This window comes from Marmota flaviventris, chromosome 1 (assembly GCF_047511675.1).
Source record: "Marmota flaviventris isolate mMarFla1 chromosome 1, mMarFla1.hap1, whole genome shotgun sequence".
NCBI classification, from domain to species: Eukaryota; Metazoa; Chordata; class Mammalia; order Rodentia; family Sciuridae; genus Marmota; species Marmota flaviventris.
In genome coordinates, this window is record NC_092498.1 from 203,362,707 (window position 1) to 203,389,973 (window position 27,267).

General features: G+C 51.7%; 2 protein-coding genes across 8 annotated transcripts in view; one reads left to right on the forward strand and one right to left on the reverse strand.

Annotated features, from left to right (window-relative positions):
* The window catches only part of Ccdc12 (coiled-coil domain containing 12), a 48,046-nt gene extending 37,752 nt beyond the window's left edge, over positions 1–10,294 (reverse strand). Inside the window, exon 1 of one of the 2 annotated variants that reach the window (XM_027932437.3) lies at positions 10,081–10,294. In XM_027932437.3, the coding sequence (XP_027788238.1) occupies positions 10,081–10,176 (96 nt within the window). In that variant the 5' untranslated portion in view covers positions 10,177–10,294. The remainder of the gene's footprint in view (positions 1–10,080) is intronic. The other variant, XM_071600489.1, reaches the window with a different exon arrangement.
* Positions 10,295–12,470: 2,176 nt separating this feature from the next.
* Positions 12,471–27,267, forward strand: part of Nbeal2 (neurobeachin like 2) — a 30,761-nt gene continuing 15,964 nt past the window's right edge. Inside the window, exons 1-12 of one of the 6 annotated variants that reach the window (XM_027932543.2) lie at positions 12,471–12,773; positions 20,325–20,413; positions 20,481–20,609; positions 20,720–20,801; positions 20,897–21,021; positions 21,203–21,285; positions 23,683–23,768; positions 23,866–24,148; positions 24,296–24,402; positions 24,871–24,951; positions 26,395–26,478; positions 26,884–26,982. In XM_027932543.2, coding sequence (XP_027788344.2) covers positions 12,723–12,773; positions 20,325–20,413; positions 20,481–20,609; positions 20,720–20,801; positions 20,897–21,021; positions 21,203–21,285; positions 23,683–23,768; positions 23,866–24,148; positions 24,296–24,402; positions 24,871–24,951; positions 26,395–26,478; positions 26,884–26,982 — 1,299 coding nt within the window. In that variant the 5' untranslated portion in view covers positions 12,471–12,722. Of the gene's footprint in view, positions 12,774–19,693; positions 19,775–20,324; positions 20,414–20,480; positions 20,610–20,719; positions 20,802–20,896; positions 21,022–21,202; positions 21,286–23,682; positions 23,769–23,865; positions 24,149–24,295; positions 24,403–24,870; positions 24,952–26,394; positions 26,479–26,883; positions 26,983–27,267 lie in introns of those variants that run through there. The other 5 variants (XM_027932538.2, XM_027932540.2, XM_027932539.2 and 2 more) reach the window with 5 other exon arrangements.

Here is a 27,267-nt window from a genome sequence, read left to right on the forward strand (position 1 = left end):
TGAATATTGTAACAAGAATGAGCTAATGCATGCCATCCCCAACAACTCACAAATATAATGATGGATGAAAGAACATAAGACCACAAATTGTATGATACCATTTGAGTACAGTTCAAAGGTCAGAAAAGTCAACATGCTGTGCTAGAGGTTACTATGTGTGTAAGCACCTGAATGGGAGCAGGAAAGGTACCGAGGGATGCTATCATGTTTTTTAATCTGAGTAACTGACCCACACAGTGATCTGTGTTCACTTTATAGATAAATAACCTCCTGATTTGTATACTTTTCACTATGTATAATATAATTCATTTAAAAGTGGCACTGTAGCTGGACGTGGTGGCTCACACCTGTAATCCCATCAGCTCAGGAGGCTGAAGCAGGATCGAGAGTTCAAAGCCAGCCTCAGTAACTTAGTGAGGCCCTTGGTAACTCAGCAAGACCCTGTCTCTAAATAAAATATTAAAAAGGGCTGGGGATGTGGCTCAGTGGTAAAGTGTCCCTGAGTTCAATCCCCAGTACCAAAAAAAAAAAAGAGGCCAGCTTGGGCAATTTAGTAAAACTCTATCTCAAATAAAAAATTAACAAAAATATCAGGCACAGTGGCACATGTCTGTAATACCAGTGGCTTGGGAGGCTGAGGCAGGAAGATCCCGAGTTCAAAGCCAGCCTCCCCAAAAGTGAGGTGCAAGCAACTCAGTGAGACCCTGTCTCTAAATAAAATAAAAAATAGGGCTGGGGCTATGGCTCAATACACAAGTGCCCCTGAGTTCCATCCCCAGTACTCAATAATAAATAAATAAACAAAAAAGAAGTGTGAATGTAGTTCAGTGATAGCGCTGAGTACTGGCTCAATTCCCAGTAACTAATACACAAACACATACACAGTTCTTTTTAATCCAGGAGGCTGAGGCAGGAGGATGACAAATTCAAGGCCATCCTGGGAAACTTAGTGAGATTGTATAAAATTTTTTAAAAAATAAATAAAGGGTTGGAGTGTAACTCAGTGGTTTGATCATGAACACTGCAAAAAATAAGGAATAAAAAATTCTTTTAAAATGTTAAAAAACTTAAGCCCACCTAGAAACCAAGACAAAATTGTTAAAATCTAAAATGAGAACTCACTCACTCTAGAAGCCTCCAAGAAAAAAGTTCTCCAAAGAGAAGCCTCTCTCTCTCCCAGGGACCCCAAGAACACCCAAGAGACAATAGCTTGGACACTGCCATAGCCCTCCAAGCTCCAGGAGACAGGAGAAAACAACAGAGGAAATCACCATTAAAGTCACATAAATTCTTTTGTTGCAAAAGCTAATAGAAAGAATAAAAACCTGTTTGAACTTCAAGATTCCTTTGTGTTCCAATTCCTTGTCCCTCCATCATGAATGAGGCCTTGGGACATGCTGAAAAACCACAGAAATCACCCAAAGGGGAGACCACAGTGGGAACAGCTGTGCCAATAGCACAGCTAAAAAGAGGGACATTGTCTCACTACTGTCTAGAAGCTCTTCTCCTACATGGAGGCTGCTCCAGCCACTCACCTGCCTCAGTACAGGTCCTGCCCTTAGAAACTCAGAAAGAGACTCATCCTTCGTGGAGGCAAGCTATTTTCTCCCAGTATATCAAAACAAGCCAAGGGAAGGCCCACTCTGTTCCCCATAGTCCACAGCAGAGCCCTTCAACATAGCTTCAGCTGGGGCCAACACCAATTCCACCTCAAAAGAAGAGTGGCCACCGAACTCAGCCAGGAAGTAGGCTCCCCATACCCATCTCCAGGAAGGAAAGAAGGGTCAGAGGACGGGAGGTAAGTCCTGTGTGACTCTACACCAGCTCTTGCTCTTTGGGTCTCAGCTGTCCCATCCTTAAAATAAAGAGGGCCCCACCAGCAGCAAAACAAGACTAAGGTGAAAGAACAAATGCACATTAGCACACTTCCCATCTCCCAACTCCCTTCTGCACACATGGTCTTACTTCATCTTCACCCTGGTGTAGATGCTACTGTGGCCATCTCCCAGTTGAGGAAGTATAAGCCCAGGGACATGAGACCTACTTATGCATGCATGGACCCAGGGTTAGCAGAGAAGAAGGGCAAGGGGCAAAAGCAATCTGTCCAGACAATCTCTAGTACAGGGGACCATGAGCAAATAAGGCAGTCTGATCAGAGGCAGAGCAGCCCATGTGGAAGTGGCATAGCCCTGGCGTCTGCCCTTGTAGGCAGGGGAACAGAGCAGCAATCTGAAGACCTGGAGATAAATCACTTTTGGGCCCCAGCAGGAAGGCTGCCAGCATCACAATAGGGAGTGAGGCCTGAGCCAGGCCACAGGCAGTGCTTTGATGTGTACTACCCCTCCTGAGAGGACCAGAGAGTCTCATAGTTGGGGTCCAATGAGGCCTTAAAGCAGCAGGAGAGGGGCTGAGGCTGGGGCTCAGCGGTAGCGCACTTGCCTGGCATGTGTGAGGCACTGGGTTCAATTCTCAGCACCGCATATATATAAATAAGTAAGTAAGTAAAGGTCTATCAACAACTTAAAAAAAAAAAAAAGGCAGCAGGAGAAAGAAGGTTCCATTCTCAGTGGGGTTATGGTGACTATGCTGCACCTAAATCTGGCTGGCCCCAATGACTCCTTCTCTTCCACATACTCTGAGACAGCCAGATCAAGCTCACCCACCACCTCATCTTGCCAAAACCCATTCTCAGTCCTTACCTAGCTTCTCTCAGCCCTACTGCCCCATACCAAGTGTCTTCTCTTCAGCTCCTCCTAAATGCCCACAGGATGAGTGAGCCTCAGAGCACAAACTGACCCCTCATTCTGTCTCTATTCTCTGAGTTTTATTCCCAAAAGGCTTCATCTAGCCCCAGGGTTTCAAATCCTGCCTATTCAAGTACCTATCCTATTTAAGTATCTATCTCTAAGCCAGATGCCTTCATCTGTCTCCATTCAGATGCCTGGTAGTCATCTCAGACTATTAAAGCCAGACTCCTAGTTTCCCCTTCAAAACCACTCTCCTTGTACTTCATCATCTTGGAACAGGAACCCCCATCATCTCCACAGTCCATCTGTCAGGACATCTTATAACCCTGTCCATATATCTTTGCCCCAACACCTGAGCCTCCTACCTCCCCATTCAGCCACAGCAAGGCACATCACCTGGGCTGCAGCCTCCAAAGGCTCCCCATCACCCTTAGAGTGAAGGCCATCCTCTGTGGTCCCCAAGGTTCCACTGGCCCTCTCCAACTTCACCCCCCTCCCTATCTTTATTGCTGACTCTACTCCTGCCCCTGCCGGAATTCTTTCTGCCCTTCAAACAAGCCAACTAAATTCTTGCTCAGTTTATAATGTTCCTCCCTAGATCCTGGCATCTCACCCCTCCACCCCCACTTCTGCTTCAAATCTCCCACTCAGAGAGGTCTGTCCAGCCTAAGGCAGCTGTGCAACCCCCTCTCAACATGTCCCCTAGTTTCTGACATTGTATTCTCTGTCCACCTGTATACTGTCTGCCTACCCCTCCCACACATGGCTTGAGACAGGAAGGCAGTCTTATTCACAGCTGTATTTCCAGGGTCTGGCACATAGCTGGTATTCAATAAATACCTGTTTGGTGGCTGGGTGCTATGGGGATGGGCAACTACCCCGCTCCAGGGAAAGGAGGTGTCATACATACAGTGAGAGAACGTCAGGGAGTGGTCAGAGATTCCCAGAAAAATGCAGTCTTGGGATCACCTAGGAGAATGCTGGGTTTCTTGAGTATATACTAAGACTAGGGCAGGAGGTGTGGAGGAGAGCCAGAAGAAGGACTGCAAATTGTCTTCCTGGGTGATCCTGACACACACACAGGTCTGAGAATCTCTGACTCATCCAATACCTTCGTTTCACACAAGTGATGACTCCAATCGAAGTTTCAACACTGGCTCATCAACAGGTGTCTGTGTGGGAAGCCCTAAACTTGCCACCCACAAAGTTTTATCTCTCACTGTCTCCAAGATTGGGGTCTGGAGTCTAGGCAGAGAAGATCAGCCTTAACAAGAATGGGGAGTACATAACCCCATCTTGGCTGGGGCTCTGTAAATCTATTTTCAACTTGATGTAACACTCTACCCTAAAAATGAACTCCACCTTCAAAAAAGTGGCAGCGTCCAGGAGAATGATCTCTGCTTCCTTCAAATTCAGGCCAGCTCCACCCTCTGTCAGCCCCCAGTCCTTTTCACTTTTGAGAGGATGAGGAAGAGAAGACAGACATCCATGTTTACAAGAGGCCTGTGCAAAAGCCCTTGTTCCAGCCTTGTCACAGCATCATTATTTCTCAGCTACTGATGAGGTCAGAAGCTGTTATCTTGATTCTACAGACAATGAGAGGAGGCTCAGAGCTTTAAAGACTTGCTCCAGGTCCCACAGATATGAATAAAGCTAAGATTTACACCAGATTTGTTGGTTACAAAAGCTACACTATTTCCACTGTAGCACCAGGCCTACCCTTCCACCAGCAGCCTGATGGCAAAGAGGCCCCTCCCTGGGGCTGCTTACTCCCAAGCATCTAGAAGTGAAGGGTGGAGAGGGACACAAAGCCAGACCCTAAGATACTCTCTAGAGTTAGCAACAACCTAAAGTATCACTGCAGGAGGGTCCTTCAGACCCAGGTTTCCTAATCTGTTAAACAGGGATGAATCAATAACTACCTCAAAGGGCTGCTTCCGGGATTCAACAACTAGGGAGATTTTGCCACAAACTGCCATGCAAATATGACTGCTAACCTGTAAAAGGCTGTCAACGCAGGATGCAGTGACCTCCTTAGCTAACTTTGTGACAGGGCAGTTAGGTGTGGGATGTGGCCATGGGGGGTGGAGGCAGAGGCAATTTCCGCTTTTTTTGTTTTACTGAGGATTAAACCCAGGGGTGCTCTATCACTGAACCAAATTCCTACCCCTTTTTATTTTTTGAGACAGGGTCTCACTAAGTTGGCCAGACTTGCCTAGAACTTGCGATCCTCCTGCCTCAGCCTCCTGACAAGTTCTGGGGTTACAAGCATGTGCCACCAAGTCTGGCCAGAAGCAACTTCCTGAGGGATGGGCAGGACAAGCCTGACTCCTCATCCAGCATAGGCTCTTCTCCACTATCTCCTTCCCTCTCACTGCTGCCCTCCATACCTTCTTCAACACTTACTGACTCCACCCGTTGGCTCCTTCTTTTGCCCCAACCCTACACTGGCCAGGGACCCTCTCTGGTACCTCCAAGTCAGTAGTATATACCCTCTACTTTGGCATTGTTCCCATTCTCCAACTCCTGAATGTGCAAATTACATCTACAGCACTCTTCACTCCACAGATACACATGCACAGAAGTCCTGGAACCAGCATTTCCCAGAGGTACCTACCATGAAGACAGAACTTCTAAGTCCTCTGCCCAAACCAAGCTCCCAAGGCTGATCTGAATGGCCTTATGGGTTTCTCTATCCACCCTCTCCCTCTTAACTCTGAATAATGGGATGAAGGTAGAAAGACAGTTTTTTGTTTTTGTTTTTTAAAAGATTTTTTAATTTTAGTTGTAGATGGACACAATACCTTTATTTATTTATTTACTTTTATGTGGTGTTGAGTATCAAACCAAGTACCAAGTGCCCCACACGTGCGAGGCAAGTGCTCTACCATTGAGCCACAACCCCAGCCCTAAGACACAGTTTCTTAAGAGTTGGGCTAGTAATCCCAGCCACTAGGGAGGCTAATACAGGAGGATCCCGACTTTAAAACCAGCCTTAGCAATTTAGCAAGGCCCTAGGCAACTCAGCCAGATCCCGTCTCTAAATAAAATACAAAAAAGGGCTGGGGATGTGGCTCAATAGTTAAGTGCCCCTAAGTTCAAAAAAAAAAGAAAGGAGTTGGGCTAGGAGGAGCAGGTCCTCAGAGATGTACTGCCCAATAAGGTAGCCATAAGTTACATGTGGCCATTTAAGCGTAAATTAAATAAAATATCACATCAGCCACATTTCAAGGGCTCAAAAGTCACAAGTGGCTTGAGGCGACAGAACAGGACAGTATAGATTACAGAAAACCATCACTGCACAAAATTCTATTGCATAGTCCTGTTCTATTCACTTCCTGGTAAAAAAACAGGAATTGCTGCTGAATCTGCAAGCTGACAACCAGAGCTCAGTCTAAGGTCACACCCAACTCTTGAGGTGCTGGTCAGTCAGCCAGTCTGTCTCTCTATCTCAGGGCAGCAAGAGAAAGCCCAATTCAAGCCAACTGTTCTGGAAAGCCAACAGCCAAGGGCAAGTATTTGTGTTAAGTTAATCACCTATGGAGAGCCTCCATTTGACTGAGAGCCTCCATTTGACTGTTGAAGAAGAAAGAGGTCAAAGGAGGACAAAGTAGCCATACACTACCCTGCCGAGAGCATAGAGATACCACAGAGCACCAATCACACAGCCTTGAACTGCTCACCTGCTCCTCAGCTTGGAATTTCTGGAAGAATGTCAAAAGAGGTTCAAATACAATACAGCAAAGTATGCCCAGGCTGGATATCCTCCTAGCTGGAAACCCTGGCTCTTGTAGAACTTGGACATCAAAGCACCCAGGCCAGTGCTTTCAGACTCTGCTCTAATTACTCCCCAGTGCTTGTCGTCAAACCCTATGGAGCATCTCTCCATTGTCACCTCTGTGCCCCTGAATGTTCCCACCTATGAAGGCGCTCCTGGAACACTCTCATTTTCCAGCTCCTTCAACATACTCTCCCTCCTGCTCACTCTTGGGCTCAGTTCAAGTTCCAAGCTGCCTTTCCATGAAATTTTCCTGACTCCACCTGGCTTTCCTAGGCAATGAGCCCCAGCAGTACAGTCTAACATTGTATGCCATCTTTCCACCTGTCCAGCAGGGCTAGCTGATCACAGGACACTTTCTCAAGCAGTGCTGTGTCCTGTACGGACCCTTCCCCCAGGAGGACCTATATAGGCTGGAACCCAGAGACCCCACTTCCCATCCAAGATCTTGGCATCCCTGCACCTCTGAGCCTCTTGCCTTACCCCCCTCAAAAACCAGTCCTGTTGAGTGAGCTGACAAGGAAGTGCTTTGCAAAATACAGAGCCATGACCTATTACTATAGAGCTTTATGCTGAATAATATATGGAAACAGTGCAACCCCTAATCTTTTCTCTCTTCACCTGCCCCCATCTCAAGACTCTGATTCATCCATAATACCACTAAATTAGGATTTTACAGTCTGGTGTGGGGTGAGAAGATAAAACTGTGAGAAACCAAACAATGCTGAAATCCTGAGGCCTCCAGCAAAATCAGGCTCGGAGAACTCAAGAGGAGCTTGCCACTGGGTGCTAGGGGACTAGCAAGAAGTAATCCCCATAGGACAAATAGGTACAGACCAAGAAAGAGTTTAACCCTGGAGTCTTTTGTCACATCAAAGGACTTAACTAAAATCGTAGAGCACTTCCTTTCTAAAGGAGAAGACTCCTGGGAGCTTATCTGCTGGCAGCAGACAGTTCATACTTCCTTTTCAGTCTCCTCACTTACGTATTCTGTAAGAAGACACTATGGGGTGGAAAACTAACTCAAAGTAATTTAGATGCTTGCCTATCTTTTCCCCCACACATTTACCCTAATAAAAAGCCATTCAAGGGCTGGGGATATATTTCAGTGGAAGAACATTTGCCTGGTATATGGTTCAATCCCCAGCAACAACAACAACAAAAAAGTCACCCAAGAACTGAGGGGATTAAATATGACAGCAAAAGCACAGAAAGCACAGACAACAAAATCGTAACAGACAAACTGGACTCCATCAAGAAAAAAAACAAAAACAACTTTTGTGTACCAAAGGACATTACCATGAGAATAAAAAGACAACCCAAAGAATGGGAAAATATATTAGCAAATTCTCAATGTAATTATTAAAAGTTTAACATACCAAACACATAAACATCTCAACTACAACTAAGCAACAAAAAGACAACTCAATTAAAAACATGGTCCAGGGCAAGGGATGTAGCCCAGTGATATAGTGCTTGCCTAGCATGAATGAGGCCCAGGGTTCAATCCCCAGAACCTCCCCCACTGCCCCCATACTCATGCACAAAAGGAATTAGATTATTTTAATTAACACACATAACAACATGGATAAACCCTGAAGACACTTATGCTAAGTGAAAAAATACTGTTTGATTCAACCTACTGGATACTAAGAGTAATCAAAATCATAAAGACAATGGTGATTGCTAGAGGTTGAAAGGAAGGAGAGATGATGAGTTACTGTTTAACGTGTGGAGTTTCTGTTGGAATGATGAAAAAGTTATGCAAATAGATTGAAGATTGGTTACATTAATGCCACTGAATGGTACACTTAAAATAACCAAAATTATAAACTTTTTTTTTTTTCAGTGCTGAGGATCAAACCCAGTGCCTCACACGTGTCAGACAAGCCCTCTGCCACTGAGCTACAACCCTAGCCCTCATGTAGTCTTTTTTTTTTAAAGCATTTTTTTTTGAGAGGGAGAGAGAGAATTTTTTAATATTTATTTTTTTAGTTTTCAGCGGACACAACATCTTTGTTTGTATGTGGTGCTGAGGATCGAACCCGGGCCGCAGGCATGCCAGGTGAGCGTTCTACCACTTGAGCCACACCCCCAGCCCCCTCATGTAGTCTTTAAATGCAGGAAAAAAATTAACAAGCCTTTTTCCATCCCATTGAGAATTCCTCTTTAAGGGCCAGTTCTGAGGGCCTGGTACATCTTTTCCATGGCAATGTGCTCTGAGAATGCCATTGTGCCCCTCGTATTCAGACCTCAAACCAGGTCCCAATAACCTGAGCCCTAAATCAAACAAACAGCCCCTGTAGACTATGCAACTGTTTGAAAGGCTGTGTCTTGAGCTTCTTGGGCCAGTCTGTTTAGGGGACAACTGTCTGATGGGTTCCATGGACTGCCAACAAAAGCAGAAGCCAATCTGGCTAGCTTTCACTCTCTATTACTTCCTCTTTCGCTTTCCCACAGGACACAGACAGCTATACAGAAAGAAAAAAGAGGCCCCACTGGCAGCCAGCTTGGTTTTGTTTTAAGTTGGAAAGTTGAGTCCTTGTTTTCCCCCAGGCAGATTTCGATATTTAAAATTCTTTGTACTTAGAGTAAAAGACAAAGTTTTTTGCCCATACAACAAGTGAACCAACAACCCTTACACTCTATAATCTCTCGAGCCCTTTCATACAGATTATCCCATTAGATCGCAAAACAACCCAGTGAGAATGAAAAGAGGATGTTTTCCCCCACTGCAGACATGAAAAAAACCCGGCCTCGGATCTGAAGCAATCTGTTCCAAGCCCCACAGCCTCAAGTGACAGGGCCCACGCCTGCACACAAGCAGTGAACTTCAAAGTTTTCCTACCTCTCCACTACTTTGGAAAGTAGTAGAAATAAATTCAGACCATTTTCGTGGCAAAGGAAAACACAGGAAACGCTTCTGAATCTGGCTCTTTCCCTGCAGTCCACCCTTTTACCTTTTTTTTTTTGGTACCAGCGATTGAACTCAGGAGCACCCAACCACTGAGCCACAGCCCCCAGACCTATTTTGTATTTTATTTAGAGACAAGGTCTCACTGAGTTGCTTAGCAACTCGCCATTGCTGAGACTGACTTTGAACTCGCGATCCTCCTGCCTCAGCCTCCCAAGATGCTGGGATTACAGGCGTGCGATACGGCTCCTGACATCTTTTCCTCGGGATTTTTGCACTCAACGTCTCCTGCGGCCCTGTTCAAGGTGCGCAGAAGTGTCTACCTAATGCAAGAACTCCCGCGTGCGGGTGAAAGGTAGGCCCGGTCAGGGAAAAATCATGCCTAACCCAACAACCGACTGAAACTTGCAGCTACCGAACAACCACCGGCAGGTAGGAGTTACAGCGGACGCTACACACAGCCCAGCTGCCTTCACACCCGCCCCGGAACTGCCCAGCACGGGGGTGGTACAGTCTCCCCCACGCATGCGCCAGTATCCGCGCAGGCGCGCCTCCCAGCTGTGGTCCCCTAGTCCCCAGCTCTTCCGTGTGGACCCCGGACTCGGGCTGCCTCGACTACAGCCTCATTCCACGACCCTCACCTTGCGTCCTGTTTTCTCCCGTAGGGCCTTGAGCCGTTCCTTCCGCTTCAGCGCCTCTTCCTCTAGGCGGCCCACACCGGCCGCAGCAGCCGCCATCCTGCCTTCGACCCCTCCTTTCTCCCTACGTCACGCAGGTCGGGAAGTGCATAAAAGTCTCACGGCCAAACCGAGAACGAGAATGGGAGACAGGAAACCCCAAGAACCAATCAGTGTTGACTTGTTGCAGGAGGGCCCGCCCTCTCGCCTCGCCGCGCCAGCGAGGAGCAGGCAAAAAAAAAAAAAAAAAAAGGTCCTGGGGTGTTAAGGCTCGATGTGTCTACCGCTACACAGTGAGAAAGCATCGAGTCAGACCTGAGAGAATAGATTGCATCGATCGCTCTGGTCTCACCTAAGCACTAAACACACCTCATTCACTCCCTGCGGGCCTCTTGTAATACCCCAGCCATCCTTTCAAGAAAGCTTCCTTAACTTTCTACCCCGATCCCTCTCTAACAGGAGTCTTCCTATCCCTCCTCTAGAGCTGTCTATGGCTCGCCCGATCAAGTGCGTCTAAACTCTCCTGTCTGTTCTCAGTTCGAAGCTGGCACAGTGCTGAACCCGACTATGTGTTTTTTTCCCCTTCTGGATTCACAGGTGATTTCCTCTCATCCCCACTTCTTCTGGAGCGGCAAAGTACTCAGGATCGCGCTACCGTCTCTGAAGAAAAGCAAACGCCAACCTGGGCCAAATGAGCCCAAAGGAACAGTTCCCCAACTCCAGTTAGGAAGAATTGCTTTGGCCTTGAGTGCAACAGGTGGTCACAAGATGCATGGCACCCTAGCTGCCAGGGTCTTTTCTGCATCAATCAGAGCGCGTTAATAACAGAACACCTGGGCTGAAGTCGAGTTCTTCTGTCTGGAGTCTCCAAAGTCACACCCACGCCACTTCCCAGAGAACAACTAGCCTTTAAGGCTGTTCCCTGCCTGGGACCTCCCAGGCTATCTACAAATGGACACTCACTCCTCCCCTTCCAACCCACTTCAGAGGCCCAAATGCCACAGACCTCCGATCCAGCTCAGTTGCCCTCTTGACCTCACTAACCTGGTTCTCTCTAGGCTCTCTCCCCCACTGCAGGTGACATGTCCCGCCAGGCACCAGCTCATGGGTTGTAAGTGCTCAGGAAATGTCAACTCAGAACCAGGATGGATGGGGCAGAAGAAAGGGACAGACTGAAGGGGCCAAACAAGAAGCCAAAGAAGACAAAAACAGTACAGGGATGGGGAAAAGGTTTGTCTTCTTTTGGACACCCAAGGTCTAGGGATCAGTCAATCCTAGGAACCATGGCACCTCTCTGGGGCTGGGAAATTTCCTCCCAGTTCCAACAAGGGGCCTGACCCTTGCTCAACATCAGGGTCCCCCTCAGTTCATAGGCAGGCTAGGGACAGGGAAAGGGACACAGGAGTGATGATGACAATGGCCTAGCAATCAATTAGGCTTAGGTCCTAGGTCCCTATCCCTGTGATCCTCATTTGGCCTTAGTTTCTCCACTTGTAAACCAGTCATGAGTCACCCACCTCATGAGGTTAAAGGTGAAAAAGATGATTGATTGCAGAATAATCCCTGTAATCCCAGCGATTTAGGAGACTGAGACAAGAGGATGAGGCCAGCCTTAGCAATTTAGAGACCTACTGTCTCAAAATATAAACAAATGAACAAACAAACAAACAAATAAGGCTGGGGATGTAGCTCAGTGATAGAGCATTCCTGGATTCAATCCCCAGTACCTTCCCCCTACCCCCAAAGTGCAAAGGATGTAAAGGAAGTGCTGGGCTCTGGTTTGGGGAGTGCCTCCACTGGAGCATCTGGGAAGGCTTCCTAGAGGAGGGAGGGAACTCATGGGGATCATCAAAACCACTCAGGGATCAGCCCAACGGAAGGGCACCACTCTCCTGGGGGTATTTCAGGCTCCTCCTGCTGTTTGCTCCCGGATCCTCCCGCTCCACACAAAGCAGGAGCTCAAAAGTTGTATTTAGATCTTCCCATAAAGAGCTTATAACAGCATCTTGCACGTGGTCACTACAAGTGGTCATCAAGGAGGTGGTTATTGTTATTTGTTGAATGACCCTGGCAGTTCCCTCACTGCCCATAGCCCCTTCCTTGAATGGCGGTAATTCCAAACTAGGCGGGATGCTTAGCGGGCGAACTCAGACCCAAAGCAAGCCTGGTAGCCCCGCTGTCTGCCCTGATCCGGAAGGTTCAGAACGACCCTTCCAGTGGCGCCGGTGGGGTGCGGCCTGCGAGGGCGGGGCAGCGGGGCGACTCCTGGGCCGCCCTGACCTCAGGCTCCTCCTCTCGCCGGCCTCCCCGCCCTTTGCACGGTCCCGGGAGAGGCGGGGTGGCGGTGTCGGCGGAGGCGGCGGCGCTGGCGGCAGCAAAGTGCAGGAAACCGGGTGGCGGCCGTCCGGGATGAGGTGGAGGAGGAGCTGTAGACTTAGAGGCTGAGAGCGGCAAGGGCCGGAGCCGCGGACTTCCCCCAGCAGTCCCGCGCCGCTCCGCCCAGGAGTGACGCCCTCCGCCCATGGGCCTGGCCGGAGGCAACCGGCGGGCGGCGCGGAGGAGGCGGCGACAGGTGGCGCGCAGCAGGGGCAGAGCCAGGTCAGGCCATGGCCGCCTCGGAGCGGCTCTACGAATTGTGGCTGCTCTACTACGCGCAGGTGAGCCCGCCCCGCGCCCGCTGTGCCCCCAGCTCCGCGCACCCGGTGCCTGCTGCACCTGCGCCCGGCTCTGCCTGGGCCGCGAACACGCGCGCGCGCCGGGTGTGCTCCAGCCCAGCACACGTGTGTGCCGGGCCTCAGGCACTTATATCGAGGGACAGCGCTAGCGGCCGCCCACATCACAGTAAGCCCTCTGGTGGGCCAGACACATCCCCCTTTTATAGCTGGGGAAATTGAGGCCAGGAAAGAATAAGAGACTGGCCAGATCGAAAGAGGGAGGGGAACTCAGTTTGCATGTGGACTGCCTCGCCTGCCAGTGAAGCCGGGTGGGTTGGTCTTCTGAGTGGGCTGGGGGGGATCTTGGCAGGTGCAGTGGGGGAAGATGTGCTCCTACTACAGGTCTGACTTGAGTCACCTCAGACTCCCCTAGAGAAGTGGCAGTGGTGAGCTTCCCAGGCCTTGAGGTAGCCCCACCCCACTTCCATTCTGGGGTGGGAGGCTGGTGGAGAGGTTGAGGCCAGAGAGGATGTTTAAAAGGAATAGAGAGAAGCTCTTTCCCTCTGACCTTCCTCACTGGTTTCAGGAACTACCTAAGGTGGCCTCAGAATGTGATCAGAGTGACTCTGACCTGTTGTCCCCCAAACTCGGTCGCACACATAATCACCCACTTTTCCTTTGCATTTACAGCAGGGAGAGATGCCAGGGTACTGCCTCCCTGCACCTGCCAGGCATGTGCTTCTGGCTCAGGTGTGCCCTGGGCACAATGGACCATTGTATGCCCCTGAGCAGCTTCTCACTGGGGGGAAGTTCATGCTCAAATCACCTAGCCCTCTGTGAAAAGGCTAGCCAGTGGTCTCCCAGGGACCTAGACCACAGCTTCTTTGGTTCACTCAGGTTGTGAGAGGTCCAAGCCCCTGGCAGGAGGCAGTGCATGGAATAGAGTCTCTCTTGGTGTGACCCACACCAAGTTCTTTGCAATTCTAAGCCTCTACTTCCCTGTTTGTAGAATTGACAGAGCCCTGACCTCAGGGGCTGCCTGGACTTTGTAGAGGGGTAGCCCCTCAGACTGGTTCAGGCCAGAGTAGGCTTCTACTTTCCTGGCTCCAAGGGGTCCCCTTGCTCTAGCCTGAGGGAAACCTGCCCATAGCCTTCCTTTCTCCAATTGTCCTATGGCCTTGGGCTGGTTTGGGGTCCTCAAATGAAGGAGGCTTAAACCAGGTGTTGAGTCTGAGGAATGTTAATGATGGATGGGTCTTCCAGCTGGGTGGCTGGCTGCTGGGGTGTCTTGGTAAAACTTCCAGGTCTGTACCTCCATCCAGTATGGTTGCCTCCAGATGCCCCTTCTATCTGAGTAATGCATATGGTCACCCCCTATCCCCTCAGGAGGTGATTAGCCCTCATGTCTGTGCTGGGTCTCCCATCTCCCCCAGCTCCTCACCTTACAGGCCCAGGCTGCCTGGTGGTAGTCTAGGAAGCCTGGGCAGGCAGGGGGCAGCTTGGGGCCAGGCAAACAAATCCAGGATGTGTGAGCTTACCCGGGAGCTGGGTGGGGCCAGGCAGCCTGGAGAGAGGAAGCCTGGCCAGGCTCCCCCAATGCCTTCCTGCCTGACTGCTCCTGCTCCAGGAACATGGTTCCACCCCTCTGTGCTGGGCTCCCAGGAAGGGATAGCACTGCCCTGCAACTTTGAACCCTGCTAGGGAACCTATTGTGTGTGTGCTTGGGGAAGGGAGAGTGTAAGGTAAGGTGTGAATCTGATGGAGGGTGTTAAGAGACCCTCTATCAGTCAGCCACCACCCAGCCAGCAACACCTGCGCCCTCTCCCTTCAGCAGTGAGAGCTGACACCAGCTGGCAAACCTGTTTCCCCAGTTGTGGGTCTGGGTGAGGACAGAGTGGGGAGTGCCCCTCTTCCTGCCCTTCCTCTTCCCTTAAGGACCCTAAGTTTAGACCCGCCTCCCCTCACTTCTGTGGGCCCTGCTCTTCTGAGACTGAAGGAGAGAGGGGGGAGGACCAAAGTGACCCTAGACCTCACACAGTTGGAGCTCCTCAAGGCCCTGGTGGGGAATCCAAGGTCATCAGAAAAGTTCCTGAAGAGGTTTAGTCTGTGGGTAGGAAACCCCAGGTGGATCTTCACCTGGGACACCATAGGCCGTTTCCACATTGGGGTCTTTTTTAACTCTCATTATGCCTGGTACCTCACTGCTTTCCAGCTCCTATATGTGGTAGGTGCTTCTGGCTGTTAGCTGAATGACCAGATGAAGGGGTAGGCCCCATGGTAGTGATCAATCAAGGAAGTCATCCTAGAGAAGGCTTTCTTCGGGGGCTTTTGGGATGGAAGGGACAGGAATAGCAGGAACAAGCACATGGCAATGAAAATGCAAGCAGCAAGTTGTCGGGAATGGGGTCATGGCAGAGGTGACCCAGGAGGCCTGGTGGATAGGTGGGAGCATATCCAGGGATTCCCCAGGGAGGGCACAGCTTGAAGAGTGTGAGAGGACTAGGGGACTGGGACAGCACCTGACAGGCTGGCAGTTGGGCAGCAAGTAAAAGTTAATGCAGAATAGAATGCAAATAAGCAGTCCCTTTTAAGGCCGAACAGTAATGAATATTGTTCAACAGCCCCCAACCCCTAGTGAAAGGGTTTAGGGACACTCAGGATCACAAAGATCAGGATGGGACAAACACTCAGGTTACAGGTGGGGAGCCCAGGCTAAATTTTCCAGTTACACCATTGAGGACTCAAAGGGTTGGAGGAAGTCAGACCAGAGCTGGAGGTGACCTTGCCCTGCCCACCCTCCCCTGAGTCCCTTATCCCTGGCCCATGAACTCTACTGCCTCATGGAAATCTAACCAGGGCCTCTGCTCCCTCTAGGTCCTTAACTGGTTCCTATTTCTTCCTATGCCTCAGTTTACCTTCTTGAAATAGGCAAAGGGGTAGCATGAAAGTCTCCGAGGTGCTTGGTTCCCTTACACCTCAGAGGGGAAATGAGTTTCTTCCTTCCAGCCTCTATTTCCAAGGCAACTGAAGGGAGAGGGACGGAAGTGATAGGGAAATTACCACAGAGCCCAGGGTTGGGGGAGGGGCTGGTAATACCTGGTGTTGTTATGACATCTGGGGAGCTGATGGGAGAGTGTGAGGTCCCCATGGAAACAGGGTCAGTTACTATGGGGACCCTGGAAGGAAGTTCCCAGTTTCCATAGTGATGAGACAAGGGGATGGTTAAACTTCCTGAAGGGTGTTATGGAGACCAGAAGGCCCACCCTTCCCCTCTGTTTAGTATCCTTTTTCCAGGTAAGGGCTAGAGACTGACTCACTACCCAGAATTGGAACCGTCCTCAGTTGTCTCTGTCCCTGTCAAAAGGTCCATCTTCCTGTTTCAGCTCATGGTCTGAGGTCCTCCAGGTCTGACTTCCAGAAGCCACCTTTGGCTTGACATTGGCCTCCTCCTCTTGATGCTACATGGGGGATTCCCTACCTTAAGAGGCCATCCTGAACAGAACCCACCACACCTGTCTCATTTCTGCTCTTCTGTCTCTGGAGATAGGGTGCTACCCATCATTGAACTGCAATTTACCCTACCTATTCTGAGCTCTTCCCTGAGGTCCATCAACATACTCCACCTCACCTGCGTAGGGCAACAAATTGGGGAGCAGCCCAGAAGACCTCAACTCTGTCAATGAGCCAAGGTCTGCCTCTTGATCGCACTCTCAGAGGGAAGTGGGCAGGGTTGCTTTGGAATGCCAGGAACTTGGGCAGGCCAGAGTCCTTGGATTGGAGCACCCATCACGTCACCCTCACCTTGATCCTGGGTGGATATGGCTGCCCACTGAGCAAAGGGGTCATTTTTAAAAAGTACTAAAGGGCCAGACATGATGGTGCACTTCTGTAATCCCAGCTCCTTGGGAGGCTGAAACAGAAGGATACCAAGTTCGAGGCCAGTCTGGACAACTGAGTGACACCTTGTCTCAAAGTAGATAAATAAATAAAAAGGGCAGGGGATGTAGCTCAGTGGTAGAGCACCCTGGGTTCAATCCCCAGGACTGCAAAAAATAGATAAATAAACAGGCAGTGGAGGCTCAGAGGTTGACATTAACAAGCTGCTAACCACTATTCTGTTGGTAACCCCAACCTCTGAAGCAAAGCACATGTAGTACTGTAAGGGTGGGAATAGCCAGTAATGCTCTTGGGCCGGAACATGCAGCAGGTCTGGGGTGCCAAGGCTGGAGAGGCTGGGGACTTGCTCTAAATATGGAGCTGGAGCCAGGGGGATGACTGGCTGATTGGGCAGGGTGACTGATGTCTACTAGAGGCCCTCTGCATGCTGGGCCTTTAGTAGCCCCACCCATGCCTCCATGCCACAGCAGCCTGCCCTCAGGCCTCCCAAGTTACCTCAAGAGTTCCAGGAGACTGGCAGTTCCCTGATCACCCAATACTATTTGAGCCTCCCAAGCTCTCAAGAGCCCCTCACTCCCAGAACTCTCTGCATGTGCTCAGGGCTAGTTGGGCATGTGTCACTGCTTAGCAGATTAAGATCTTTATAGGGGTGATCATTAGTACTTGTCCTCTCCCATACCTATAGCCTTCTCCCCTGCCACAGGGCCCTGGCACCATTTAATTCCTGGGCTCAAGGGCCCTGAGGTGCTCTTAAGCAGGTGTTCTTCCTCACCTGCCCCCCAGAGGTTGAGGCCCTAGCCTAGTCCTGTTGGGTAAGAGGCTGATCTAGCCCTATACCTGTTCATGCTCTGAGCAAGAAAGGGTAGGAGGAGCCAATGGGGCATAGACCCATTGAAGAAGGGCCTGGGGAGCCCAAGCACACAGCCACCCTTTTCAGGCTCTGGACGCCCTCACCTGCAGCACTCCTAGCATGCTGTGCCCCCTTGGCCTGCTCTGTCTCTGGTCCTGGCTCTGCAGGGATTCCCATACCCTCAAGCATTACAGCCTCAAGCCCAGATCAGAGTTGGCCTGAGGCATCCCAGGAAGAAAAGGTGGGAACTAGAGAAGTGAGTTAGGCAGCTGCCCTCTTTACTGCCCAGTTCTACATGTTAGAGACCTCTTCGTGCCCCCTCCAGAGCCCATGAAGGCTGCCTTGAGCACCCTAGCTCTGAACCCATACCAGTTCTCACCTACTGGAAGTTTACAGGACTGGACAAGCTTGGAGGGTGTGGTTCCAAGGGACAGAAAGCAGGAGTGTGCAGAGGCAAGAGACCCACCCAGGTCTGGGAAGGCCAATCCAGGAGATGACCCTGAGGGAGGTGGGCGGTTTCTGCTTAAGTACTAAAAGCCCAAGTCACAGTGGCTGTTGAGTGTGGGGTGGGCAAGCCCTGGACAGGAAGATATAAGTCACAGAGGAGAAGCAGCAGAGAGGGTGGAGAAGCAGGCCCTGGGCACACTAGGGGCCTGGCATGCCAGGCTTAGAGTCAAGCCTTTATACTGTGGGTGGGGTGCAGGGTGGAATTTAGGCTTTCAGGTGCTCAGCTCAGCTCAGCTGTCACTGACAAAAGGCCCATATTCTGGACCAGAGATGACTAGTTTGATTGGGATGGTTTGGAGTAGAAATGACAGTATGGGGACATTTTTGAAGGCAGACGAGGGTCTAGGAAGCCACAGAGGTAGGGGTCATATGGTCAGCTTGTGCAGGCTGCCTAGTCACCAAGAGTAGACCTAGCCTAGAACCAAGGCCCAGCTTTCAGCATCTTCAGAGGTGCAGTTGAAACTAAGGTGGTGGATCTCCTCTGTGCTTCCTATTTTCCTACCTGTGATGAGAGGATTCAGAAGGGATGGTCCAGGAGTCCTGGCCTCTGGTGTTTCAGGATCTGGGCATTTTGTCTCCTTGCTGGTTGGCGGGGAGGGAGGCTGTCAGCAACAGAGAGTGGAGAGGTCAACAATTAATTGACCGACAAAAAAGGTCACAGTGTTGGGCAGAGTCCAGGTGGTGTAGCCAGGGCATTTGAGGGGTTAAAAGTATGGGTGAGTTCCTCATATGGTCCCTGGGCCTTAGGACCAGGTCATAATGGTATGGGTCTGCTCCTGGTGGCCATGGTCCTCCCTAAGTTGTCATAGCTTTGGATTGGTGCACAAGAGTGCACAAGGAAGGTGCCCAACTGCAGAGTGGCTGGCTGTTCGATCTCAGTTTTTTGTGGGCCTGCTCCAGGTCTGCTGTGGGTCATGCAGGCCTATCTGTATGGTATGGGGGCCACAGGGAGCAAAACCCAGCAATTCATCAAAAGTGTGAGGTCCATGACTCCTGAGAACAGTTTCAGGCCGGCTGGGTACCGATGTGTATCTGGCCCCTTCCTCCCTGTCCAGTCCAGTCCTTGCCCTGCCTTTCTGACTCTAGGAAAGGAGGTTGCTTTTTGGGCTCAACTGGGGCCAGCAGGGGGAAGGAGGGGCTCAGGTACAGGTGCCCACCCATATCCATCCCTGAGCATTTCTGGGTGTGGATTTAGATTAGGGCTAGGCTATGATTTACTCATCTGTCCCCTGAGGAGAGAAACCTGCAGAGTCCAGGTGGTGTAGCCAGGGCATTTGAGGGGGTTAAAAGTACGGGTGAGTTCCTCATATGGTCTTTGGGCCTTAGGACCTGGTCAGGGAGATGTTGGTGCCTTGAATGAAGGGCATACTAAAATCAGGGAAGAACCCGCTTCCAGATAGGAGCTCTTCCAAGCCACACCTCACAGACCTCACAAAACTGTCTCTGGCCTGCAAGCTCCACCCAAGGCAGGTGGCCCCACCCCTTTGTGCTTCAGGTCCCACCCCCAGCGCCTGCCAGGTCTCTTGCTGGGCCTAGGGTGCCCTGGCCCCCCCACATCCCTGCGGTCTGCTGGGAGGAAGCGGCCCCCTTCCCCCACCGTGACTTTGCGCTTCCTGCCCCAGCCGGGGCGGGAGGATCCGTTTCCCGTTCACACCAAAGTTTCCCTGGTGGCGCCCAGACTTGGGCTCAAGTGCTGCCCCTTTTGCTCATGGAACAAGCTCTGGGGCCCGGGGTCCAGGTAACCCAGAGGGTGGGTAGAGGACCCGGGCAATGGTTGGAGCTGTGGCAAGGATGCTGATCTGTCGGTGGGGGTGTGCCTGTGCCTAGGTGCCTGTTCAACAGTGCACCTGCGTCCTGGCATCCACAGTCCAGGAGGGTTTCCTGGAAGTGGTGGCTGTGGAGCTGGGAGAAGGTGGCAGGAGAGGACCCAGCCCAAGGCTGAGTAAGAGACATGCGTGGGAGACCTTTTTCAGCACCAGCACTGCCACAGCCACACCCCACTTAAGCCCCTCCCCTGCCTGTGTCAGGCCAGGCAGGGTCTTCCAGGGGTAGAGCAGAGACCGGGAGGGAGGGCTGAGAGAAACAAATGGGGTCTTGGAAGAGTGGTTAATTGTACCGAAGTCCTCTGATGCTGACCTTGTCCTTCCTTTTCCCCTCAACCTCACTCCCTTTCTCCACCCCTACTGCTCTGCCTGTAATCCCCGTACATCCCCCCGTGTCCACTTCCTTGACCTCATCCCTCCCCTGTCCACTGCTCGCATTTGCCACCCACCATGCCCTGCCTGAACTCCTGCCTGCAGAAGGACCTGGGCTACTTGCAGCAATGGCTGAAGGCCTTTGTGGGAGCCTTTGAGAAGAGCATCTCACTGTCCTCCCTGGAACCACGAAGGTGAGGACAGGGTCAGGACAGGGAGGTTGAGGGGTCTGGCCACCTCAGTGACACTCCTTCCCCACAGGCCAGAGGAAGCAGGGGCAGAAGTCCCCCTACTACCACTAGATGCCCTGCATGTGCTGGCCGAGCAGCTGGACCAGAGGGACCTGGAGCAAGCCCTGCTGTTGCTTAAGCTTTTCATCATTCTCTGCAGGTAGTCCCTCCCTGGTGTCCACCCCAAGTGGGCAGTGGCATGGGAGTGTGGGCCAGAGGGAGCGGGGGGTCATGTGCATCAGTGGACGTCTCCAATTCTTTCCACCCCAGGAATCTGGAAAATGTGGAGGCAGGCTGGGGCCAGGTGCTGGGGCCCCCAGTGCTGGTGCTGCTCACTGGGCTAGTGGCTGAGGTGAGATGGGCTCCCTGAGGTGGAATGGAGACAGGCAGTAGCTGTGGCTAGAGCAGAGTTAACCTCCCTCTATCCTCTCTCTCCCACACTGACAGCTCAAAGGACCCCCATCACCACAGGAGGGCCGTGGGACCCAGCTGGAGAATGTAGCCCTTCATGCCCTGCTCCTCTGTGAGGGTCTCTTTGACCCCTACCAGACCTGGCGACGCCAGCACAGTGGGTGAGACCCAGCCCTTAGGCAGGGGATGCAGAGAGGCTGGGAAAAGGATGGGGGCTTTTGGCTATGGCAGAGGTGTTCAGGTGGGAATGGGCCTGTGCATAGGCTGGTGGAGGATGACAGAGAAGGGGTGAGAGCCAGGCGAAGGGACCCAAGCGTCTGACCTCACCTCCTGTTCCTCCAGAGAAATCATCAGCTTCAAGGAGAAGAGCAAATACAAGTTCCCTCCTGCGGCTTTGCCCTGTGAATTCAGCGCCTTCTTCCAAGGTCAGGCCCCACCCCTGCCCCACTTAGCCTTGCCCCCAAACCCAGGCCCCTTCCTGCAGTTCCCTAACCCCAGATAGGACAGGAACTACTCAGGGGTAGCTACAGGCAGGCCTGGGAAACCCACAGGCATTTGAGTGGGCCTCCAGAGGCCAAGTAGGTGTTCAGGGTTGAAAGAGGACATGCCTGAGCAAAGTGTCTTTCCTTGGTTGGAATCAGTGGGGGTTGACTTGCCCCTGGATTTCCCATCCTCCTTTCTCTTCTGGACCCTTCTGTGTCCTTTCAGCCACTTATACCCTGACTCTGGATCACCAGAACATTCCCTAGCCCGGTCCCTTTGTCCCTGTAGCCTTTTCCCATTCTCTACCCCTGCTCAAGATGGGGCCACACTAGCCGTTTCCACCTTTTAGAGGAGCTGGTGCCCAGGATACCTCCAGCCACCCATTCTCCCTGGTAACCTCCTCTCCTGGGTCCCCTCTCATTTCTTTGCATTGGAGGGAGACTGGCAGGGACTTGAGATGGGCTCAGAATGTAAAGTGACCTGGACAGAGCAGACAGGGCTATGAGAAGGTGGTGACCTTTTCGGGTTTTAAGTATTTTCTCTGTGCTGCCTGTGGAGCTGTGGACCAGGATCTGGAGTGGGGTGCTGCAGGTCCAGGAGGGAAGGTGTCCTGACAGAGTTCCCTGCAGCCGTTTTCCCACACACTCTGCTTTTTTTTTTTTTTTTTTTGGTACTGGGGATTGAACCCAGGAATGCTCTACCACTGAGCAGCCTTTTTATTTTGAGACAGGGTCTTGCTAAGTTGCTTAGGGCTTCACTAAGTTGTTGAGGCTGGCCTTAACTTGCTATTCTCCTGCCTTAGCCTCACCGGTTGCTGGGATTACAGGTGTGCACCACTGTGCCTGGTCCACATACTCTTCTTGAAACAAACTAGCTTTGGCTCCCCACCACCTTAGACCCATCTATGTTAGTTGATGCCCTTGAGATTTGATCCTGTTCCTCCCCAAAGCCCTTTTTTTTTTTTTTTTTTTTTTTGGTACCAGGGATTGAACCCAGGGGCATTCAACCACTGAGCCACATTCCCAGCCCTATTGTAATTTTTTATTTAGAAACAGGGTCTCACTGAATTGCTTAGGGACTTGTTAAATTGCAGAGGCTGGCTTTGAACTCGCCATCCTCCTGTCTCAATGAGTCACTGGAATTACAGGCGTGCACCATCGGCCCAGCTCCCCACAGCCTTTCTTTCCATCCCTTCTCCCTCTCTGCTCTCCAGCCCTACTCCTGTCACCTCATCCCTAGACTGTACCCAGTTACGCCACCTCAGGATCTTTGCCCACCCTGTGGTCTCTTCCTTCACTGGCCAACTGCATTCTCAGGCCTTGCCTCAAAAGCTCTGTCCCCAGTGGGGCATAGTGGTGAATGCCTATAATCCCAGCAATCTGGGAGGCTGAGGTAGAAGGATGGCAAGGTGAGGCCAGCCTCAGCAATTTAGTGAGGCACTAAGAAACTTAGCAAAATCCTGTCTCAAAATAAAAAATAAAAATGGCTGTGGATGTAGCTCAGTGTATAGTACCCCTGGGTTCAATGCCCAGTACTCCCCAAAAAGAAGCTCTGACCCCAGGGAGACTTCCACCATATCCCACCTGAATCATGCCCAGCCCCCACACTACCATGTGACCCAGGGCTGATCCCTTCTGCTATCTGATTTTGGTGCACGGCCTGGCATCCTGTCCAGTTTTGGTGGAGGTGGGCCTCCCATATACAAGACTGTGAAAGCCCCTAGAAGTCCCCAGTGGGGATAAGGTGGGGGGAGGGGGAGTCATCCATATAGTAGATACTTTAGGGTCCCTAAAACAGGGCCTGGGAAGTTCTGCCTGTCACAGGGACGGAAGGAGCAGGAGATTTGCACCTGAGAAATTGAACCCTAGGTCACACAGGGAAGCAGAGGGGTTATATGATCACCCTGGGGACCCTATTTGGGGTTTAATGATCTGGAGAGTTGACTAGCCACTCCAGCAGGACTGTATGCCTTCCAAGAAATGCTATGTCTCTCTCAGCCCCCCTGGCATGGAGCCATGACTTTTTTGAGCCCCTAGAACAAAGCGAAATCTCCTATTTTTTTTTAATATTTATTTTTTAGTTGTAGTTGGACACAATGCCTTTATTTCACTTATTTATTTATATGTGGTGCTGAGGATCGAACCCAGGGTCCCTCACATGCCAGGCGAGCGCTGTACCATTGAGCCACAACCCCAGCCCCGAAATCTCCTTCTAAATGGGGCTCTTGCTTGCTCCAGCTCCTACCCCATCACCCCTTGCCAGGACACCCATCTCTTGTGCAGTCCCCTGGCCCACAGCCCTGCAACTATGGTGACATTGTCCTGTCCTGCCCACCTCAGAGAGCCTGCAGGATGCAGACCACTTGCCTCCAAAGCTGCTTTTGCGGCTCATCCACCTCTTTGGCGCTGTCCTTGCAGGAGGAAAGGTAGGCCGGGAGATGAGCTTATGGGCCGGGGGTGGCTGTCTTGGCCTCACTGCTCTGTGGGCCCCTGCTCACTGCCCATCTCTGCCTTCACCTGCAGGAGAACGGGCAGATGGCTGTGAGTGCCGGCTCAGTGCAGGGCCTGCTGAGTGTTGTTCATGGCTGCAGCAATGGGCCAGCCCGGGACCCCCGCCTAGTGCGACTGGCGCTGGAGGCACTGGTGGGTGCTGTACATGTCCTGCATGCCAGCCGCACACCGCCCCGAGGGCCAGAGCTCCGTGCCCTGCTGGAGGGCTACTTTCGTGTCCTTAATGCTGGCTGGCCTGCTAGTTCAAACTCAGGCTCCGAAGAGGCCCTTGTAACCCTGCGGGTCAACATGCTCGGTGCGTATGGGCTCCCAAGCTCGTGGAGAGGGCGGCAAGAGGGGAAGGCCCACGTGATGATGGAAAGGCTGGACTGGGTAGCATGGGGGAGAAAGTTTAAATTTGCTTGGAGGAGTTGGGTAGGGCCTGACCTTGACCTTTGAACAGATGCCATCCCCATGATGCTGGCCTGTGAGGATCGGCCAGTGCTGCAGGCTACCTTCCTCAGCAACAATTGCTTTGAGCACCTCATTCGCCTGATCCAGAACAGCAAGGTAGGGGGCGCCCAGACTGGGGGTGGAGGGGCTGGAACCCAGAGGCAGGGGAATTGTGGAGGTGCCAGGTTGCTGCTAAGGCCTGTACTCAGTGGGAGGGACTGGGCATGGACAAGCCTGTCCTTCTGGGCCGTACAGGGCTGGGTCTGAAGTTCAGGATGGCTCTGTATCACACAGAAGGGGAGTGTAATGGGAAAGAGGGGAATGTTACATGGGCTAGAGTGGGATCAGTTGCCTTTGGATATAGTGTCTGTCCTATTCATCTTCCCTTGCCTCTGCTCATTAGAGCAGGGCATGGTGGCTCAGTCCCACTCTTCCCTAGTGCCTAGGGGGACACTTTGCTTGGGATTCAGGGTGTCATTTCCCTCTGGGGCATAGCCCTGGCAGCTGCCCCAGTCCTGCTCTAACCCTACCTCTCCCATCTTCCTCCTCTTTTCTCCTTTGCCTCTTCCACCCTCCTCCGCACAGCTGTACCTGCAGGCCCGGGCGCCCCCTGAGGGGGACAGTGACCTGGCTACCTGGTTACTGACCGAGCCCGATGTCCAGAAGGTACCACCCTGGGACTGACTAGCTGAGGGACCACTGCCCTGGGCTCCCTCTTGAGCCTTTCCTGTGCTACAGCAGGGTGGCAAATAGACGTATATGAGGCCTAGCAGAGGAGGTGGATCCCCTATGTTGTCTCACCCTCTTCCAAGCCCCCTGCTGGAGGTTAGAGCAGGATATGGCATATTACCCACTTGGTATTAGAATTGGGAGCTGGGGTGTGGCTATGCCAAGCTGGAAGGAACCTTCGAAACTCTCAACCACCCACCCTGATTTCTCAGAAGGGGAAACAGAAGCCCCAGTGCTTAGGGATTTGACTGTAGTCTTCACAGAAGAGGAGGTCCCCCATAGAAGCCACTTCTTTCTGTGGATCCTTATACCCACCCTAAACAGGGCACTGGGTGTTCTCTAGCTTCTTATGATATGTTCCAACCCTCATTTTGCATGAGGGCTACAAGAAGCTGGGATTACAGAGCTGCACCACCATGCCCACCATCATTTATTTATCTCTCTATTTATTTATTTATTGTGGTGCTGGAGGTTGAATTCAAGGCCTTGCACATGCTGGGCAAGCATTCTGCCACAGAACTATATCTCCAGTCCACCTTTCATGTATTCATATAGACATAGAAACAGGCCTGGAAAGGGAAAGAATGTTGTCTGAGATCATTCCTAGCAGATTATTTTGTTTGATTGTGTTGGTGGTACTAGGGATTGAACTCAGGGCTTTGCATATCCTAAGCAAGTGCACTACCACTGAGCTCCATTCCCTGAGATCACACTTGGGAAATTGGGCAGATCTGGGACCAAAGGACCCTCCAGGGCCAGAATATGGTTTAGCATTTGCTGACAAACTCTCTAAGCCCTCTCAACTCCTCACCCCAGAAGTGGGGCAAGGGGAGTGAGTAGTATGCCTCTTTGGCTCTCAGATTCAGCCAGTTTGAGCCAGTATCCCCACCTGGGTCTAGGAGACAGGGGACCGGGTAGGATTTAAAGGTCTCGAAGGTTCTCCTGGTTCTGACATTCTGTGATTGATTGTTCCTTTATTCCCAACCCCCTTCAATCATCATGGGTAATGGGGCACTTGCTGGCCTGCTTGCATATGCGTGTCTAGGTTGGGTGGGGATGTGTGGAGGCTGGGGCCCCTAAGACTACCAGGGAACAGGAAGGGGAGTGCAGAGAAAATGTCCCAGTTAGGCCCTTCCCAACCTTGTTTTCTTCCTAGCTTCTGTCAGAGCAGGTCTTGCTGAGCTGCTCAAAGAGGGCCCAGGTTCAAGGTAGGGTCACAACAGCAGGGTTAAATAGAGGGCCTGGTTCCCAGCCAGGGTCACTGATCCAACACATGCTATGTATCTGGGGGTGCCTAGCCCTGCACCCTTTTACTGCAGGGTGCTGCCAGCCGTGACACCCTGACTACTGCCTCTGCTGACTGCCCCTCCCCATCCCAAGGTACTGGATCAGGATACAGATGCCATCGCAGTCCATGTAGTCAGAGTGTTGACCTGTATCATGAGTGGCTCCCCCTCAGCCAAGGTAAGGATGCTTCAGCCCAGCTGCAGTCAAGGTACCAGATACAGTTAAGTGACTACATGTCCCCAGAACAGATCTGCTCCCTGGAGCAAAGTAAATGAGCTGAGAAGATTCTGCCTGGCCTTTGGGCGAGCTTAGCTCACTAGGCAGGTATGGTCATCAGTCTGCCCTGGGAGTTGGACATTCTGGGTCAGGGCTGGATGGGGAAAAGGATTCTTGTGGGCTGACCACCATCTGCAGGCTTCTGAGATGGTTCTATGCTTCCCAATCCCTCTTCTGCCCCTTGTCCCAGACAACATAGTGACCAGGCAGAGCCAGGCAAGGGAGCCCTGACAGTGCCCCTAGAAGGGTGTGTTCATTCTGGGGCCTGTGTGTATGCTCACTTCCTTCCTATATTGCACTCCGCAGGAGGTGTTCAAGGAACGCATTGGCTACCTGCACCTGCAGGAGGTCCTGCAGAGCCACGGGCCCCCCACCCATCGGTTGTTGCAAGAGCTGCTTAACATGGTAAGGGCAGGGCTTGGATCCAGAGTCCCAAAGGCAGCCAGGACTGAGTCACAAATGGGGAGGTCTCCACCCTGGAGGACTGTTGACTATAGTTGGTACACTGTATGACTTGTGGCCCAGCTATGCTCATCAGTGTCCCTGGGGTAAGGATTCTGGACTGTGGGGCCCTGGAAGTTGCTGCATGTTGGCCGGCCCCAGGATGGTCCTAGGAATGTGCAGGTTGGGGCTCCGCCTACCCAGGGTACAAACTGAGGCTTGGAGGTTGACAGTGCTGAAGGATTGCTG